Here is a 17,953-nt window from a genome sequence, read left to right as displayed (position 1 = left end):
TTTTTCCGATTTTTTTTTTTTTTTTTTTTTTTTTTTTCTTTCCTGCTTGCTTGGGATTTTCTTACTCTGTGGGTAAAAAAGGGGGGTGCGGTCACACCCAACGCACCCCTCCTTCGGACGGCCATGGGGCAGCTTGGTGGAAGATCTTTGCCACGACACCGAAACTGTGGACCTTAAAGGTCTCAAAAGTAGTGAAAATCACCTTAAAAATAGTTGTACAAGTTTCTTTCACCTGTTTTGTGCCGTAAAACATTACAGTGCTTGTAGCATCCACAATAACTTCACCAAAGGCTGCCATGCGAGAACAGAAGACGTGAGGGAGGGAATACTGATGTCTTCACCTTGTCTGACCATGGTGGCGCAGTAGTAGGGTTGCTGCCTTACAGCGCCAGGGACCCAGGTTCAATCCTGACTACAGATGCTGTCTGTATGGAGTTTGTACGTTCATCCCATCACCTACATGGGTTTTCTCCAGGATTTCTGGTTTTCTCCCAAATTCCAAACACGTACAAAACTAGCAGGATGCTCCTCAGCTTCTTCCCGCAGGCTATAAGACTGATAAATGGACTTAGCCCCCTGCCAAAGTATCGCGCACCAACAATCAACCTGGACACACTGCAGCAGCTGTCGATCGGAACGCCTGTTGATGTTTAGTAGAGAGTAGAGTGTTTAATTTAATTTGTTCATGATATATGTATTTTTATTTCTATTTACTTGTTGTTATTTGTACTGCACACTGAATGGACACTGGTTGAGCAACATTATTTTGTTTCCTCTGGTATGTGAGTACTCAGGAAATGACAATAAAGATATACTGATACTGATACTGAAGTTTGTAGGTTAATAGGCTTGGTTTAATTGTATGTTGTCCCTGGTGTGTGTGGGATAGTGTTAGTGCACGGGAATCGCTGGTCGGTGTGGACTCGGCGACCCGAAGGGCCTGTTTCCGCACTATATCTCTAAACTAAAATAAACACACCCTTTTCTCCCATTCCCACCCATCCATTAATCTTTGCCCATCATGTGGCCCCCAAGCCTCGGTGAAAGACATTTTGTATAATGCTGACAGAAGGCAAAGCACTGATCCCTACTGGAAACACCCAGGCACAAAGAAACAATCTCCACCACACATCGATCAATGAAGAGTCAGTGAAGCACAGTGGAATATATCAATGTCCCAACAGGAACACTTTAATTCCTCCCAGATAATGACATCGTGCAATCATAGAATTGTGAAATGGTTGTAGCACATAAGGTGGCAATTTTACCCATCATATCTACACTAACTCTCATCCAGAGCAACTCGCTAATTCTACCCCCTCTCCTTTTGCCATTAGATTGTAGCTTTTTCAGCACTATATATTTATTCAATTCTCTTTGGAAAGCCACAATAGAACCCAGCTCCCCAACTGATACAGATAGTACACTTCAGACTCCAACTACCTGTTCCCTAAAAAGATTTTCCTAAAGTCATTCTAAAATGTTTCCCCTTATTTTAAACCTATAACTTTTTGTCCTCAGCCTTTCCACTGAAGGGAGCATCCATCCACAATCCATTCTGTTCAGACTGAATAAATGATGCATTGTTGTGATGAAAGAACATTATTGACTCTTGTCCTTAAACTCTCTCTTCAGTGTGCCATTGTAATAACTGGACAGAGAACAGCCATAAAAAGAATATCAATGATTACCAGCCATGTTTACAGTTTAGTTTAGAGATACAGCGTGGAAACAGGCCCTTCGGCCCACCGGGTTTGCACTAACCAGCAATCCCCACATATTAACACTATCCTGCACCCACTGGGGACAATTTTTACATTTACCAAGCCAATTAACCTACAAACCTGTACGTCTTTGTAGTGTGGGAGGAATCCGAAGATCTTGGAGAAAACTCACGCAGGTCCCGGGGAGAAAGTACAGACAGAACCCAGTAGTTTAGATCGAACCAGGGTCTCCAGCACTGCATTCACTGTAAGGCAGCAACTCTCCATCATTTGGTCTACTTGCAGACTGTGTGTTGAGCTGTCCTTAGAGGGCCAGAGATAATAATCAGTGTGTGAATAGATTTGTTGGTGTGTGGAATTAATGCATGGATCAACCATCTCCAATTTTGCACTAAAAACACATGATGATGTGTTCATTAGGATTGCAATAATAGTGCGTTCAACCTCATTGACATCAGTAGGCAATGGTTACATGCACAGTACAGTTTTAGTACTTGAAGACCAAAAATAATTTTAGGAGTTGAAAATCTGAATTATCATAATAATCAGCAGGACAGATAGGAACTGTGCAAAGAGGAGCAAGCCAAACGTCCGTTCTTTGAATCTGACAACTTTTTTTCATCATAAAACATGAACTCACTTATTTCCCTTTCCATGGGTACTGCTCAAATGGTTGAGTATTTCTAACGTTTATAGTATTTGTGCTCCTGGTTAGAGAGGATTGAAGTTCACGGTCAATATCCTCTCTGTTTTCAGCATTGCTCATTCAACCATTGTTGCTGGCTCAGACTATGGTAGACATTTGTCCATTGTACAGTGGGAAGTATCACAGCTGAATCAGCAACTTTATCAGCCAACCATCAGCTCCCATCTCCTGCATGAGGAAGTCAGCTGATTGTAACCAAGAAATAGAAACTTGTGTGAATGTTTATAGTCTCTAACTGATGGGTACTGAGGCAAGTTGTGGCTCTCTGATCTTTCTGAGTCAGGTCAATTAATCTGGAAAAAAAAGACGTAATGTGCTGGAGTAACTCAACGGGTCAGGTGGAATCTCTGGAGAACATGGATAGGTGAGGTTTTGGGTCCGCACCCCAAGTCAAGTCAAGTCAAGTTTATTTGTCACATACACATACGAGATGTGCAGTGAAATGAAAGTGGCAATGCTCATGGACTTTTGTGCAAAAAGACAAACAACCAAACAAGCTATAAACACAATCATAACACACATATTCTTTTACATAATAAATAATGGAAGGAAAAACGTTCAGTAGAGTTAGTCCCTGGTAAGATAGGCGTTTACAGTCTGAATGGCCTCTGGGAATAAACTCCTTCTCAACCTCTCCGTTCTCACCGCATGGCAACGGAGGCATTTGCCTGACCGTAGCAGCTGGAACAGTCTGTTGCAGGGGTGGAAGGGGTCTCTCATGATATTGTTGGCTCTGGAGTTGCACCTCCTGATGTATAGTTCCTGCAGGGGGGCGAGTGAAGTTCCCATAGTGCGTTTGGCCGAACGCACTACCCTCCATCAGACTAAAGGCCTGTGACCCGAAATGTCACCTGCCTAACCAGCCGAGTTTCTCCAACACTTTTATTGCTAAACTAGCATCTTCAGTTCTTTGTGTCTCAGTTAATCTGGATCACAAGTGTAGGGGTTTTGCGTTTCCTTTTATTTCACTTCGGGCCCAACTGCTCGAGTTATTCTCTCCCTTGTCGGAGGGTCAAACGGCAACCACTCCACTCGAGCGGTTTCCAAGAGAGAGAATACAACAAAAGGGATTCCCCTAGTTCTAGACCTCGGAATTATGGTGGGATATGATAAAAGGTTGAATTGACCAGTGTGCTGATGAGGGAAAACAGAAACCAAGATGGACTCAAAGCAAGTCTAAAATTTACGGGCTTTATTAAACAATAAGAAATCGAATCTCACCAACACTACATAATATGTGGCTAAACTTATGCTTTAAACTAAGACTATGGACGGAAAACTATCGGGCACGTCGTAAAACTTACTTTACACAATTTTACCCCCCTTTCCCTTTATCTTCTCAACATCTATCCTATTTCGGGAATTTCACCAGGTCACTGGGGTACTTACAGTTGGGCTCATGAGCCGTCCAGCAGAGCAGAAAGAGAGACTTATAGTTGGGCTCACGAGCCGACCAGCAGAGCAGAAAGAGAGAAAGAGTTCTGGCTTGACTCCTGTTTTATACCTGAGCTTCCTTTGAAACCCCCAGGTGGTCCTCTGGATAAAAGGGTTCTTTTGATGATTCCCAGTTTCGATCTGGCATGAACAATAGGCTTCCGATGATAAGGGGTTTGCTGATGTCATGATCCCTTAGCCTGATCATTATCCCATCGCCTGGATGGGCTCCTATTGTCTCGATGGATGGGTCGTCCAAGATGGTGATTGAGCTTGGGCTGGCCTGTTTACCACCGTCTGCTGAGGCTGGTTCCTTCCTTTGTTTATCCAAGATGATCTCATTATCTCTGTCTCAGCCCTTCCTGTCCACATCATTCGCATAGTTGTGTGATGCCCAAATCCACAGGCCAGTCAGGTTTGAATCTTTCTGTAGATTGGGGTTTTTTCCGTTGCAGCCAGCAAATCTGTCTTTTTAAAATATCCATGTCCTTATCCGAGTTCTTCCATAATTTTGGAGGATTTGCCCCAATAACTTACACAAGTTAAACTCAAGACTTCTGATCAAAATTAGTCAGTGTGGTTAATGCCTGGTCATTGGAGGAGCTATTGAATGATGTCCATTTATTCTACAAATGTGAACTCTGTGTTTATTATTTTGACAGAGAATTACACCATTATATTCACCATTGTTGTAATTATCGGGAGTCTGGCTGTTCTCCTCATCATTATACTGGCAGTGGTGTTCTGTCAAAGAAAACGCAAGCCTACAGGTAAAGTACATGAAGACATCCTGAATGCAGCACAGATCCCCCAAATTATCAATGACAATGTTACCTTTGTTACAAGGAGAAAAGAACAATATATTTGGGTTTGTACCTATGTTATTGAGAAATTGATTTCAGACCTTTTGTGGTCTTTAAAACATTATTTATGCAATGTGGATTGTCCTGTCTACCTGTGTTGCCATGCGGAGAATGCTTAATGACATTAGGTGCTTTTCTGCAGTTATCTGATGCAGTTACCGCGATGAAGATGCTTTTTTTTTTTTTCTGTATCGTATCTCCATCTGCACTGTGGCCTAACATCGAGGTGCTGGTGGTCCCTGTGCGGGATTGACTTTGGGAGCTCCAACCATGGAGCCTGCGGATATAACATCGTGGAGCTCACGGTCCCTTGGTTAGGGATTGACTTCGGGAGCTCCAAGCTGCAGGAGCTTCGACCACCCTGACCTGGAGGCTTCAATCGTCGGCTGCAGGAGCTTCTATCGCCCTGACTGCGAATGGTTCGACTGCCCCGACCGCGGGAGAATAAAGAGTAAAGAAGATTAGACTTATTGCCTCCCATCACAGTGAAGAATGTGGAGAATCAGCTGAAGTGGATGTTTATATTAACTTGCAGGCAACCGGGACTAGCAGGCAATTGCAGGCAACCGGGACTAGCTTGGATGGGGCAGCTTGGATTGTATAGACTAGTTGAGCTAAAGGACCCGGTTCTATGACTCTTTGACTTTATAAAAGGTGAAAACAATTTAAATGGTGTCCTCTTTCTGAACAGCTTTAGGCAATCAAAGTCAGAAAGCTCCACGATCAAAAAGAAAAACAGAAGGCGAATCTCACCTTTATGGCAACCCTGATGAAATTCAGCAGATGGCAGGTAATGTGAAAACAAGAAGCATAAGAGAAAATTCATAATATTTGTGTCCATTTTCTCATTCCTATTCTTTCTGCCATTAGTAATTTAAAAGTACATTTAAAATGTAGAAGAATTGTGATTTTATTTTGTTACAAACAAATCTCCTGCATAGTCCTTCTTTACAATTGTTGGTCTTATAAATGAGGAACATTCCTAAACTGAGAGCATGCGATGGTCTGATCACGCACGACCCTAAGATCACAATTGTGCCATCAAACGCTTACCCACCAAGACAGAACTCGGGGTAACGTGCCTGTCCCAGAGGTTGGTATCCGACATCCAGATGACATTATATGTCATGTGAAGCTGGTTGAGCTTTAATTGAGGTGGCTCCTGAGAACAGTGCAGCAAAATGCAGGGAGAAACATTAGCCAATGTGTGTGGCTTTTCTCACCATTGATTCTGCCAAATGAAGGCAATTGTAGGGAACCCATCTCAAATTTAGCAGCTTTACAAAATTTGTCTCAATTTTCCATCTGCAGCATAAAAGCAGACGTCATAAATAGTAAGATTAAACGAGAACTTACCAGTTTGAAGTTTGATCTGTATTTTATGAGGAGTTATGATGAGGGATTACGTGAAGAAGCCCGCTAGGACGCATGCGTGTCATTCTTCAAAGCAGCGGTGTGAATTCACAGATAACTGTAATGACTAAACATAGTAAGATTAGAGAAGAGGTACCAGTTAAGTATATGATCAGGGTGGGAGCGGAGGGCACGTAATCCCTCATCGTAACTCCTAATAAATTGAATAAAATACAGATCAAACTTCAAACTGGTAAGTTCTTGTTTAATCTTACTATTTTACTTCGGAGTCACGTGAGTGACTACGTGAAGATTTCAAAGCTCTGTGATTTCATGCCGTGGAAACGAGTCCATGCACACGTCTGCCTTGACTGTGGGAGGAATAGTGTTAACATAATTGCACATGATTCGTTATTGAAATCATAAAATTTATTAACACAAATTATAACCCCATTTATGGGTTTTTAATTAATTTACAGAATTTAAAATTTTTTCTGCAAATGTTCCAGTTTTCCTCACTGGCTTATTATAAAATAACTGGAAAGTTCTTTCCCCTGTCCATCCTGCTGCTTCGAGGACTTGGTCCATGGGCACATCCAGTTGTACTGCTGCTGATGTAGCTGCAGCCCTGGTGGAATGAGATTTGACCACGTTAGTATCCACCCCAGCCTGCGTCAGTACCTGTTTCAGCCATCTCGAGATCGTCTGGACCGTCACTTTTTTGTGCGTTTTTTTATGGCTGATCAGCAGTCCCTTCTCATTGCCTCTTAGGATTTTTGTTTTCTCCATGTATAGTGATAGATGTTTAACTATATAGAGGCGGTCATCTGCAGGGAATGACCTAAATTGGATATTGAGGCCTGCTGATCCCTGTCTGTTCTGTTTTACTAGTTCGTAAATATGGAACGTAATATCGTCAGGTGAGGAGGTCATGTTGTCCAGTCTGAGTTTGTGCAGTGACTGAACCCTCTGTGCCATGACCAATGCCATTAACATGACTGTTTTTAACGTTAGTCTGTGTAGGGAAAACACAAACCCCCACCATTTTAGTTCCGTTTTGGCTTGGATTGGTAGTCCCATGGGTCTGTCAAAGTGACCTGCATTAATTTTTAGAGCTTGAATTTTGGCTCTCTGTAAGTTTTGGTAATGTAGGGGTCCAAATTGTATGGCTGGGAAAGCAGCCACCATTTTACCAATTACTTTAGCTACCAATCTGATGGATGGGTTTCTGATGTCAATGAGGTTACTGCATACCTCTATTATTTCTCTGGCCTTTTCCTTAGGTAGTGTCACTGTCATGTGAACTGAATCAATGGTCACATAGTCCCAAGTAGTCCATAGTAGTGGACAGTGTTAGTTTAGATTTAACTGGCTGGATGATAAATCCCAGTTGTTCAAACAACTGTTTTGTGGCTGTTACAGTTGGTATGGCCAATTCCAAAGTTATGCCCACAATGAGTATGTCATCTAAATATGCCATAATCATGTGTTGGCGTTTCCGTAGAAACGCTAGGGCTGGTTTCAAGATTTTTGTGAACAGCCTGGGGGCTGATGTTAGCCCATTTGGCAGTGCTTTATATTGTCAGATTGTCCCATCCTGTTGAATTTTAAGTAACATCTGTGGTCACCTCGTATGGGTACTGAATAGTAAGCATCTTTTAAATCGATGCTAGCCATGAAGTACCCTTTGAAATTAGTTGTTTAGCAGTAACAAAGGTTTCCATTTTAAAGTGAATATATTGTACAAAGGTCTTTTGTTAGACCTATGATGATGCGACAACCACCATCTTTTTTGGTTTTGGTAAATATATTGGACACGAATTCTAATGGTTCATGTCGCATTAGCTCAATTACACCTTTTATGTAAAGCCGCTCCAGTTCAGCTTATGCTTCTGTTTTTTCCTTATCAGAGAGCACAAACTTTTGGCTTGGTTTATGTTGAACTGGAGGGCTGTATAAACTCTATGGTATATCCCTGGATACTGCTTAAGATGTAAGTATTGGTGGTTAGCATGCTCCATGCATTCAAAAACCAGTATAGTCTTCCCCCAACCTCCATGCTTCCCATATTATTTGGGGAACCAGACCCACCTACCTCCATTGCTACCAGTGGCAGGACTATTTCTTCCTAAAGTTCTTCCGTTGCTGTTGTGCTGGTGCTTGGTTTTTCGGGTTGGTTGCTGGTGTTGTTGGGGTTCCCCGCATTTTCCAGGAAGGCCAGCCTGGGCCATGGCCTAAAAAAGACTCATGTTTGGAGTGCCGTGCCCTCGAGCTCTCACCAGTTCCGCTGGTGGGTGCGTAGGGGTGCAGTCATAGGCTGTGGTGGGTTTTTGCAGGGTGGGTTGTTCCTTTTATTAACCCCAAAGTTTTTGCTTCTTCGTCTAGCTCCTTTACCTGCTTCAACAAGTTGCCTCCGAACAGGAGAATGGATGGTTTGGTGGCTCCAGGTTTACACAGTCCCGCGAATTTAGGATTAAGTGTCGGCTGTATGGCACTTTTTCTGATGCTGTTTAATTCATGCTGCGTATTGCAGAACAGTGCCAGCGCGTCCTGTTGATCTTGGGACATAACCCTGTCGTCCACAGTGCGGGCAATTGCCGTTATTCCTGCAGTCAGCAATTTTAGGACTTTTTGAAGTTTCACGTCCATACTTCTGACCCCTGGTCCGATATGTTTCCAGATGCAGCTGTTAATAATTGGGACGTTTAGGGAAATGCAGTTGCCTGGTGCCATATGTCTTCCTGTCGTATCCACTACAGCCTGTTCTTATAGCTGGTTCAGTGACATATAGTCAATGCTGGCAGCAAGCTTTGGCTCCAGATTTGCCCCAGTTTGTTCTGGCTGTATGAAATTTGCCACCATATCCAGCAAGTTTTCTTTTTCTTGCACGCCATGCACACTTGTATGTTTTTCCGCGGACCCCTCTTCCAAGTCAGCCCAGAACTGACTTGAAGTGCTCCCCTCCGATAAGGTGGAGACACTATGCAGCCCTTGGAAAGGTACTGCTGTGGGTTTGATATAGGGCCCACAGTGGCCTGACTCCAAATCCCGGAGCCGGTCACGCTGGAGCAGATGCTCCAAACACCGTTCCATAGGGGTCCAGCATTCTCAGTCGTTGGCCTCCCGTGGTGTATCAGAGTCGGACTCCTCCGAGTCCACGACTCTGTTTGTTTTGTGTTTTGCCTTGCCGCTCAGCCGTGTTGATTTGGCCGGCGCGGCGGCTACATAGGGCACAGCTGATCCCACTACGGGTGATCTTAGTGCCGACGGCTGCTTTTGCCGGCTGTCCGCTGCTCCGCGGTCCTCCCTGACCAGCTTCGTCACAGCCCTCGTTGTCTTTTTCCCTTTCTCCATTCTCTGTCTGTAGTGGGCAAAAAGGCAAAAGACCGCAGAGTAAAAACCTTACCTGCAATAGCGGCTTTTTAAATTGCCGCCGCGGGGGAACGTCCTTCCACCGCGTCTGACATTTCGGAATGCATGTGGCGCAATGACATGCATGCGTCCTAGCGGGCTTCTTCATGTAGTCACTCACGTGACTCCAAAGTAAAATCCAAGCAATGGGTCCACTACAGACTCTATCAGAGTGCAGATTGAGATCAAGTAATGTTGTGTCCACTCTAACCCTATTCTCATTATTTCTCAGTGCAACGTTACACCTCGCCTCCAACAGGCTTGTCTGTTCATCTACAGGAGCAATGCTCCTCTTTAACCGTCAGCACCTCTCCAGAGGAGCTGCAGTCAATGCAACCTCAGTTGTATAGCTGTGGTGCATGGGAGCAAGTTTTTACATGATTCTCTTTCGCTGAGACATCAGCAAATCCCAGAATCACAGAATGCTTACAGTAAAGAATGAGGCAATCTGGCTAATTGAGTCATAACCAGCTCTGTTTAAGAGCAATTAAATGTCACTTCCCCATCCTCGCCCAAGAGCCCTAAAATGATCTAATTTCAGATACAAATTCAAGAATTAGCCTTCCCATGAGGAATGGAAGTCCAAGGTCCTCCTTGTACAACACAACCTTCTGACAATAACATTTATGAAGAGGGCTTGGAATCTTTAGGGGATGGGCACATTGGCTGACGTTAAAGTCCCAACACAGATACTTTACTCTGAGCTCTATCCTCGCCGGAGATTTTCAAGACAACAGAGAGATGTGGAATATGGAACAGTACAACATAGGAACAGGCCCTTTGGCCCACAATATCTGTATATTGGCCTGGCCATGCTCAATGCTGATGCTCCAACTACCCGTCTGCAACTGGGTCCTACCACTACACTCAGCCAGCCTTCCTGTCAGTGCTGCCCCTCAGGCCCTCTCTCTGAAATGCCAGATAATAGTACCCACAGGATCACAAACATTTTACTGAAGATCTTCAATGAACAATAGCCAGGACTAAGCCTACTATGGTTAGGACGTGTCACATTTGCCCAGATAAAACCTGTTGAAGTTCATTCATTCTGAGCTATTGGAATTCTAGACTGGGAAATGTGCCGGCACTTTCACAATGAAGTTGACATTCATTGGTTTATTATTGTCTCCTGCACTTAAGATAAAGTGAAAACTTTGCCTTGTGTACCATCCTAATATGGTCGTAATTTAGGAAACACTGTTTCTATGAACTCTGATTTTATACACATGGTCTTATCCCACCATTAAATGTCTCTGACACATCTGAAACCATGTTCCTGGTCATTCTGGTGTATCTGATTATTAATGGGTTACTGTTTAAACACTGGATTGCAGCTTCTTTAAAATCAAGCTGGATTAAAGTCTTAATCAGAAAATAATACTTATTTTCCAGAAATTAATGAGACCCCAGTACCTGAGATGAGCCGTGTTGCTGAATATATGTCTGTGAGTAGGAAGACAAAGCAAGAAGGTAAATAGATGACTCAGTCAATGAATCTCTAGTTGTAGAGGTCTTGTATTTGATGAAGCAACCTATTTCACATTTCACAGTTTTCTAACAAGAATGTGAGGAAGGAAATCGCAAGCACACAAACTAATTGATCAATGCAACAGTCTCTCTTGTGTCAATTCACCCCTTAGCCCCAAACTTCCTCATCCAACTGCAGGTCTTACTCTGCATTGGTTAATTGACTAATTTTCACTGGACTATCATGGTAAACCCATGAATGTTGAGACATCACCATGAACAACATATTCACACTCCTAATTTACTGTTGATCCTGATTTTATTATTTTATTTGATTAACAGCTTGGTTAGCAGCTCTGTAAAGAATGGACAACACTTACCCTTTCAAAATTCACCATCCCTTTCACAAAATATCATCTGGCATTAAATGCCTCCAATTCACTTTGCCAGTAGTTCAGACTTTGTTCAAAAGTGAAAATAACATCAACATTTCAGCTTGGTTTGAGCATCATTAATAGATGGTGGATAGGTGATGTTTCGGATCGAGACCCTTCTTTTGAGTCTGAAGAAGGGTCACGACCCGAAACATCACCTATACATGTCCTCCAGAGATGCTGCCTGACCTGCAGATGTACTCTAGCACTTTGTGTCCCTTTGTGTATTAACCAGCATCTGCAGTTCTTTGTTTCTATGTTAGACAGTATTGTTTTTGCCAGAATTTAGACCACATTTCTGATGAATCAGGTGAACAACAGAGTAATCTTTCTTGAAAAATCTGAAGGAACCTTTCAATAAATCAGCCATTGCTCATGTTTTAATGAGAAAAATATAAATTGGTTACCTTGTTCCACAGTATGGACCAATTGTATTCCACTGCAAAGGGATTGGTTGTATTCATATATTGTCTTTCTGCTGGTGCAACAAAAGCTTTTCACTGAACCTCGGCACACATGACAATAAACTAAACTGAACCTCAGCTGATCATATCTCCCCAAATTCCTTGAACTTAGTCCACATATGACTGGTCTCTAAGTATTCAAGAAGGAACAGCCAATTGAAAACCGAAACAGACAAAAGTGCTGGAGAAACTCAGCGGGTGCGGCAGCATTTAATTGCTCTCTAATTTGTGTTTTGCAGTCTTTTTTTCCACTAACCAGTGGTCTTTGTAATTTATGCTTCATTTAGGTGTTGTGCCTCTGATGCTGCTGCAGGCAAAATTATCATTGTTCCTTTGCCTCGCCATTGTTGTGTATCTGTCAATAAATTTAACGACTTAATTTGACTAACTCCTAAAATATACTGAATGATTTGGCTCCAGCCAAATCTATGGTAGAGAATTTCACAGTTTATTTTTTCTCATCATCTTAATCCTTATTGTCTCATGTCTTAAACCTTTACCCCTGGCCATGGTCTCCCCCAACAGGGAACATCTTTCCTCCATCAAGACTTGTCTACCTGTTGGAATTTTCTATGTTTCCATGAGAACCGTTGTCATTCTTCTAAACTTCACAATCCAAATTAACACAAATTCTCTTCATAATTTCCACCATCCCAGGAAGATCAAAACAAGGAGGTTAAGAGATGTGACTTTTCATGGAGGGTTTTTTTCAAACTGCTGGAAGTACTCTATGGGTCGAGCAGCATCTATGGAGGGAAAGCGATGGTCAGCGTTTCGTATCATGACCCTGCATTGACTTCATCCTTTTTCAAATACAAATAAATTATTTGTTTCCAACTTATTTCCACAGATGCAGAGGAAGATATTCATTATGGATCCATCTCCTTCCAGCCAAAAGCATCTGGTGGTAAAATAGCTTTATTTAAATATTTTTTTAATCTTTTGTCACAGTGAGGACTATTGGCACTGAGTAGTCTGATACCCTGCTGTCTTTGGCCACCTTACAACAGCGTCGGGCATTCCTGGGATAAAACCCCTCACTCTGCCCATCGACATGAAGCGGGACAGTCAGCTGAGGCTCAGTTAGGAGCCTAATCTTCTCTGGGTGGGTTCAGCCTCCCCAGCCTTCTCCAAATGTGTTCTGGTCCGCTAACCTACTCTAAGTTGGTTCTGGTCCCCTAGCCTACTCTGAATAGGTACAATAGCCACTCCAGAGATCCAACCAGTGACATCCAGGCTGCTGTTACAGCACTATTATGCATTGTCGTTGGTGATCAGAAGTGAAACCGAGACACCATTTATGCATTCTGAAGAACACTCTTCTGCACAACTCCTGGCTGAGCTAGAAGTGATAAGCACAATCCTCCTCGAATTACAAAGATGTCTTGTTCATGCTGACCATTCCTGCAGCTCACTGTAAATGCAGAGGTATGAGCATACAGATACAGATGAGTTTTCTGGAATTCAATGGCTTATTGATCTATTGTCAGGAAGAGCAAAATATAGTAAACTTTAGACTTTTATATTCCATTTGTCGTTTTCTTTGTCAACATAATCCACCAGTGTCATATTTTAATTGTGATGTTTGCATTTATTACAGGCAGCAGCGATAATCAAGCATCAGACACTGTAAGTATATTGATTCTTGTTGATGAAATCCCAGATCGTACACGTATATATTAAATTTGGAATCTGTTTACTGATCTAAACAGCGACAACAGCAAATGTCTTAAATACAATTGGTATTTCTTTCTCTTTCAGAACCTTGTTGCTTCAAAGGAAGATGAGGCATCTGTCATCTATGCTCAAATAACAAACACAAAAACATGAATACTCTGAAGAGAGTGGAAATTTATGACTTGGACTTTGACAAGTGCAAAGTTGCAATTTTTGGAATCGATTTTTTTACTTAATAATTTCTACATACTTTCACGAATGTACTTCCCCAGAGTTAACAAAATCATCACATTCATCATAACTTCTAAATAGTAACTTACAAAGAAGAATCACTTCTTTGAATACAATTTCAGCTTTTCTTTTTTGCTTCTGCAGATGTTCTGTAAAACTGGACAGAGCAAGATCAGATAAACAATGTACAAGGATTGCAAGAAGGCAGATTGGAAGGTTGGGCATTAATCACTGGCATGCATGAGGTTGATCCAAGTGTCTGATAACAGTGGGGAAGATGCTATTCTTGAATCTGGTGTATGGACTTTCAAGCTTTTGTATCTTGAGCATAAGAGCAGCGTGGCGATAAGAGAATAACAGAGGTATAGGTGGTCCTTGATTATGTTGCCAGCTTTGCCAAGCCAGTATGAAGTATAGATAGAGTCAATGGGGGTGAGGCTGTTTTGTGTGGTGGAATGGGCTGCGTTCATAACTCTCTGCAATCTCAGTCATCATCATTGCTCATTAGGATGCTGTACGACTTGGAGGGGGTCCTGCAGTTGGTGAAGATATCACCCAGTGTGGCTAAAACCCTTGTTGTTTGATGCTGTAAGTTTGGAAGATGCTGCCACAGTGGCTCTACTGAGTAAATACAATGCATTTTGAAGATGGAGCCCATGATGTATTACCAAACACACTATTTGGGGAATAATAAGAATTTACAGGCAGAAGATAAAAGGAGTGGGTTCTATAAGATGGAGCATGGACCAGAATGGATCTTAATGAGGAACAGGATCCATAACTAATTTGAAAGCTTAGAAAGTGATTATGTTTAACTTAAAAATCAACGGGAGAATATACCAGTTCCCACATTTAGGTGTCAATTTCAGATGTAAAAAAGCATTTTCTTGTGCAAGATAATACTCCTCACAACTGCAGTGGGCCATTACTCTTAATATCTTATGACTTGGATCATGCCCTGTGTCTCCTCTTTCTTGTATAGTGAACTTCTGTATGCTTGTCACAAACAACATTTTGCAGCAGAAGTGAAAATTGGCTCACACCAACTGATCCTTCCTGTTTTGTGCAGATGCTTGATTAGTAGCCTCCACTGTTTTATGTTTGCTCTGATAACTTAAAATAAAACTTCTGCTATCAGAATACATTGAAGGGAATTCTGGGCAGTTCTATTTGTGTAATATTGAAAACATAATTTGAAATCAGAAAGTTAAGAAGTGCTGACATTTCTTTTTAAAAGATTGAAGGGGTAATGAATAGTAACAATGGCAACATGTAGTTGTGAGAGTCATTAGAGGGAGATGCCAAAACTGTAGCAGATGGTTATTACCCCAGGTAAGTGAAATGCCAGAAAATGTGGACAAGTCCTGGTTAGACCCCAGTTGTAAGATGATGTGCCATTCTGGGCAACACAACCTGCCAAGGGGCACAAGGAACTACAGATGCAGAAATCTTGCGTAGAACAAAAAGTGCTGGGACTCAGTGGATTAGGCAAACTCTCTGGAGGACATGGATAGGCAACATTTTGGGATCCAAAATGCAAAGTCATGACATGAAACATTGCCTCTCCATAACCTACAGTGATGCAGCCTGACCCACTGAGATACTTCAGCACTTTGTGTTCTATAACCAGAAAGCATCTGTATTGTTTATGACCAATGATGACCAGATTCATCAGTATATTATTGGGACCATAGTAAAATTATGAGGAGTGATCATACCAACTCGTATTCAATTCCCAGGAACATAAAAGCCAAGGGAGCGAATTGATTCACAGAATATCAAGTAAATCTGCTGATGGGTGCCATATCCAGGATTTCTGCTGCCTGTCGGAGCTTTGTGTCGGAGGCCACAGAGACTCCATGACTGATCTTAGAACAGGTGAATCATTTGTGGTCTGCATCATCTGTCACAGTTAATACTGAAAGAATAACGGTCTGTGATTTAGATTCAGTTCCACCAATTGTGGCTCCAGCAAAAGCAGAAGCTGTATTGCCTTGAGCTCCTGTTTTAAACCCATTGCCTTGTTATATGCTGTATATTGATTTATTGTGTTGTTGCATTCATTTACTGAAGACCAGCAAGTAAGAAGTTAATTGTTATGCATTTGGTGCATGTGACAATTAAGCACTTGATATTTCATCTGAACTCGGATTACACCAATCACATCCTACGGTCTTCACCAGTTTCCTGGTGGTAGCTCAATAATGCAATGTGAGTGTCATATTGCAATGTTCCTGCTCTTTCAAACCAGCTCATGGACACAAGATGGGGAGTGGGGGAGAGAGAGAGGGAGGGAGCAAAACACAGAGAGACACAGTGTGAGTCGGTAGGAGAATGACTAACCTGCACACCAGGAAGAAGCCTCTTCTTGCGGTCCAGGGCCCTCACTCATGATGGTGAGCTTAATGAAATTCTCAACGTGTCATCGATCTACATTCCTCAGTAAATGTCATTGTGTTTTAAACAAGTATTAATGACGCCGCGTGAATTTTATTCAAAGGCACATGGCGTCATTAATACTTGTTCAAAACACAATAACATTTACTGAGGAATGCGGATGGATGCAAATTGATGACATTGCATAACAAGGTGTTAACTACTTGCTGTTAAGAAGTGCTAACAGTACCAGTTAACAAATCGTTTGTGTCTGATGGCCGTGCAGCGGTTGTTATACATGTTCGTTTAAAAAGAATCCGGATGGCGAATTAAAAAAATTCTTTATTTAACAAAGAGAATTCGTATTTCCATACGAAATACGGAACATTAGTGCGGGGCCCCGCTTAGGCGTGGGGCCCAATTGTGAGCAATCGGTCAAATCGGCATAAGGCCAGCCCTGCTTGGAGCAGCTACACAGTTCCATTCCCTTGATCAGGGAATCTTCAGGTGAGGAACAAAGGTTAGAACAAGGTAAAGTTTCTGAAGAACAGTCTGGACCCAAAACGTCACCTATTCTTTTTTCTTCAGACATGCTCCCTGACCCACTCCAGTTACTCCAGTTTTTTGTAGTTTAACAATTTGCTTTTGCTCAGCGTTTTAATTACTTCAAAGATTCTCTGATTTTATGCATGTTGTTTTCTTTAAAATTCTTAATCATTTTATTTTGAATTGTTTATTTCATTGTAATAAATACTTGTGAATGCCGAGGTTATTCAAAGCATTGAGAAGCCGGATTTATATGATCTGTAACTCTTCCTCCTGACACTCCAATGCCCCTTTAATCAAAAGGAAAACCATCACAGGTGTGCTTAATCCTGCTTGAGGTAATATAACCTCCTCACTGACCCCTGGGAATCTCTGGTCCATGACTGCTTCAAAAAAAGAACAAGCATTTGGCATTGTATTGGGGCACTCTAATCCACACATTGGAAACAGACAACATTCTGCTTAAGCAGTGGGAGGAGAACACCACCTCACAATCTACCCATTGACCTGCCCGCCTTGTCGGGCACTTCCTGCCCCATCCATGGAAAGGTCTATGGTTCCAACATTGGCGTAAGCGGCTACCTCAGAATTCGCATAACTGGAATGGACGCAAGTCTCGCTTAATCATAAGGGAGTTCCTGAGAAGAAGAGAATTGAACAGCACAGTGCCGCAGCTGGTAGTATCACTGCCGCACAGCATCAGTGACTCAGGCTCAATCCTGACCCCCAGACACTGTCAGTGTGGAGTTTATGCACACCCCCACATCCCAAAGACATACAGGTCAATGGGTTCAATGATCATTGCAGATTGCCACTAGTTTGTTGCTGATTGGTGAAATATAGGGGGGAATTGACCCCCTTGACCATGTAGCCAACATCTACTGCCCTCCCCATGTTAAGTCTCTTTGTCACACCCAATGACAACAGGTTCTGCTCGGCAGATTTAAGACCCCATGCACTAGGTACCATTGTTTCCTGCTTTTCCCTCAATCAGCTTCTATTTTCCGCATCATTCGTGCCCTGAGCCTTCCAGCTGGGTTAGGGGGTTGGGGAGGGGTGATTGCAGGCCATGCACAGAGCATGGGGTCACACAGAGTTTGGGATTTGGTTATAGTCGAAGGCTGCAGATGTCCCAGTAAAGTGAACGATCTGATATTGGGCATTGGTCCTAGATGACATAATATGCCTCTCTGAGTAAAACCTAAAGCATCTCCAATTATTATAAACTCTACAGTTTAACTTCATCGATAAACATCTCAATCGTTAA

General features: G+C 42.4%; 1 protein-coding gene across 2 annotated transcripts in view; it reads left to right on the top strand.

The window, feature by feature from the left end:
- LOC129701493 (uncharacterized) overlaps positions 1-17,546 on the top strand; it is a 36,879-nt gene extending 19,333 nt beyond the window's left edge. For both annotated transcript variants that reach the window (XM_055642718.1, XM_055642717.1), the window contains 6 exons: positions 4,527-4,634; positions 5,419-5,517; positions 10,884-10,961; positions 12,707-12,763; positions 13,457-13,485; positions 13,618-17,546. In XM_055642718.1, the coding sequence (XP_055498693.1) occupies positions 4,527-4,634; positions 5,419-5,517; positions 10,884-10,961; positions 12,707-12,763; positions 13,457-13,485; positions 13,618-13,686 (440 nt within the window). In that variant the 3' untranslated portion in view covers positions 13,687-17,546. The remainder of the gene's footprint in view (positions 1-4,526; positions 4,635-5,418; positions 5,518-10,883; positions 10,962-12,706; positions 12,764-13,456; positions 13,486-13,617) is intronic.
- The last annotated feature ends 407 nt before the right edge of the window (positions 17,547-17,953 follow it).

This window comes from Leucoraja erinacea, chromosome 11 (assembly GCF_028641065.1).
Source record: "Leucoraja erinacea ecotype New England chromosome 11, Leri_hhj_1, whole genome shotgun sequence".
Lineage (NCBI taxonomy): Eukaryota > Metazoa > Chordata > Chondrichthyes > Rajiformes > Rajidae > Leucoraja > Leucoraja erinaceus.
This window is presented reverse-complemented; position numbering and strand designations above follow the sequence as displayed.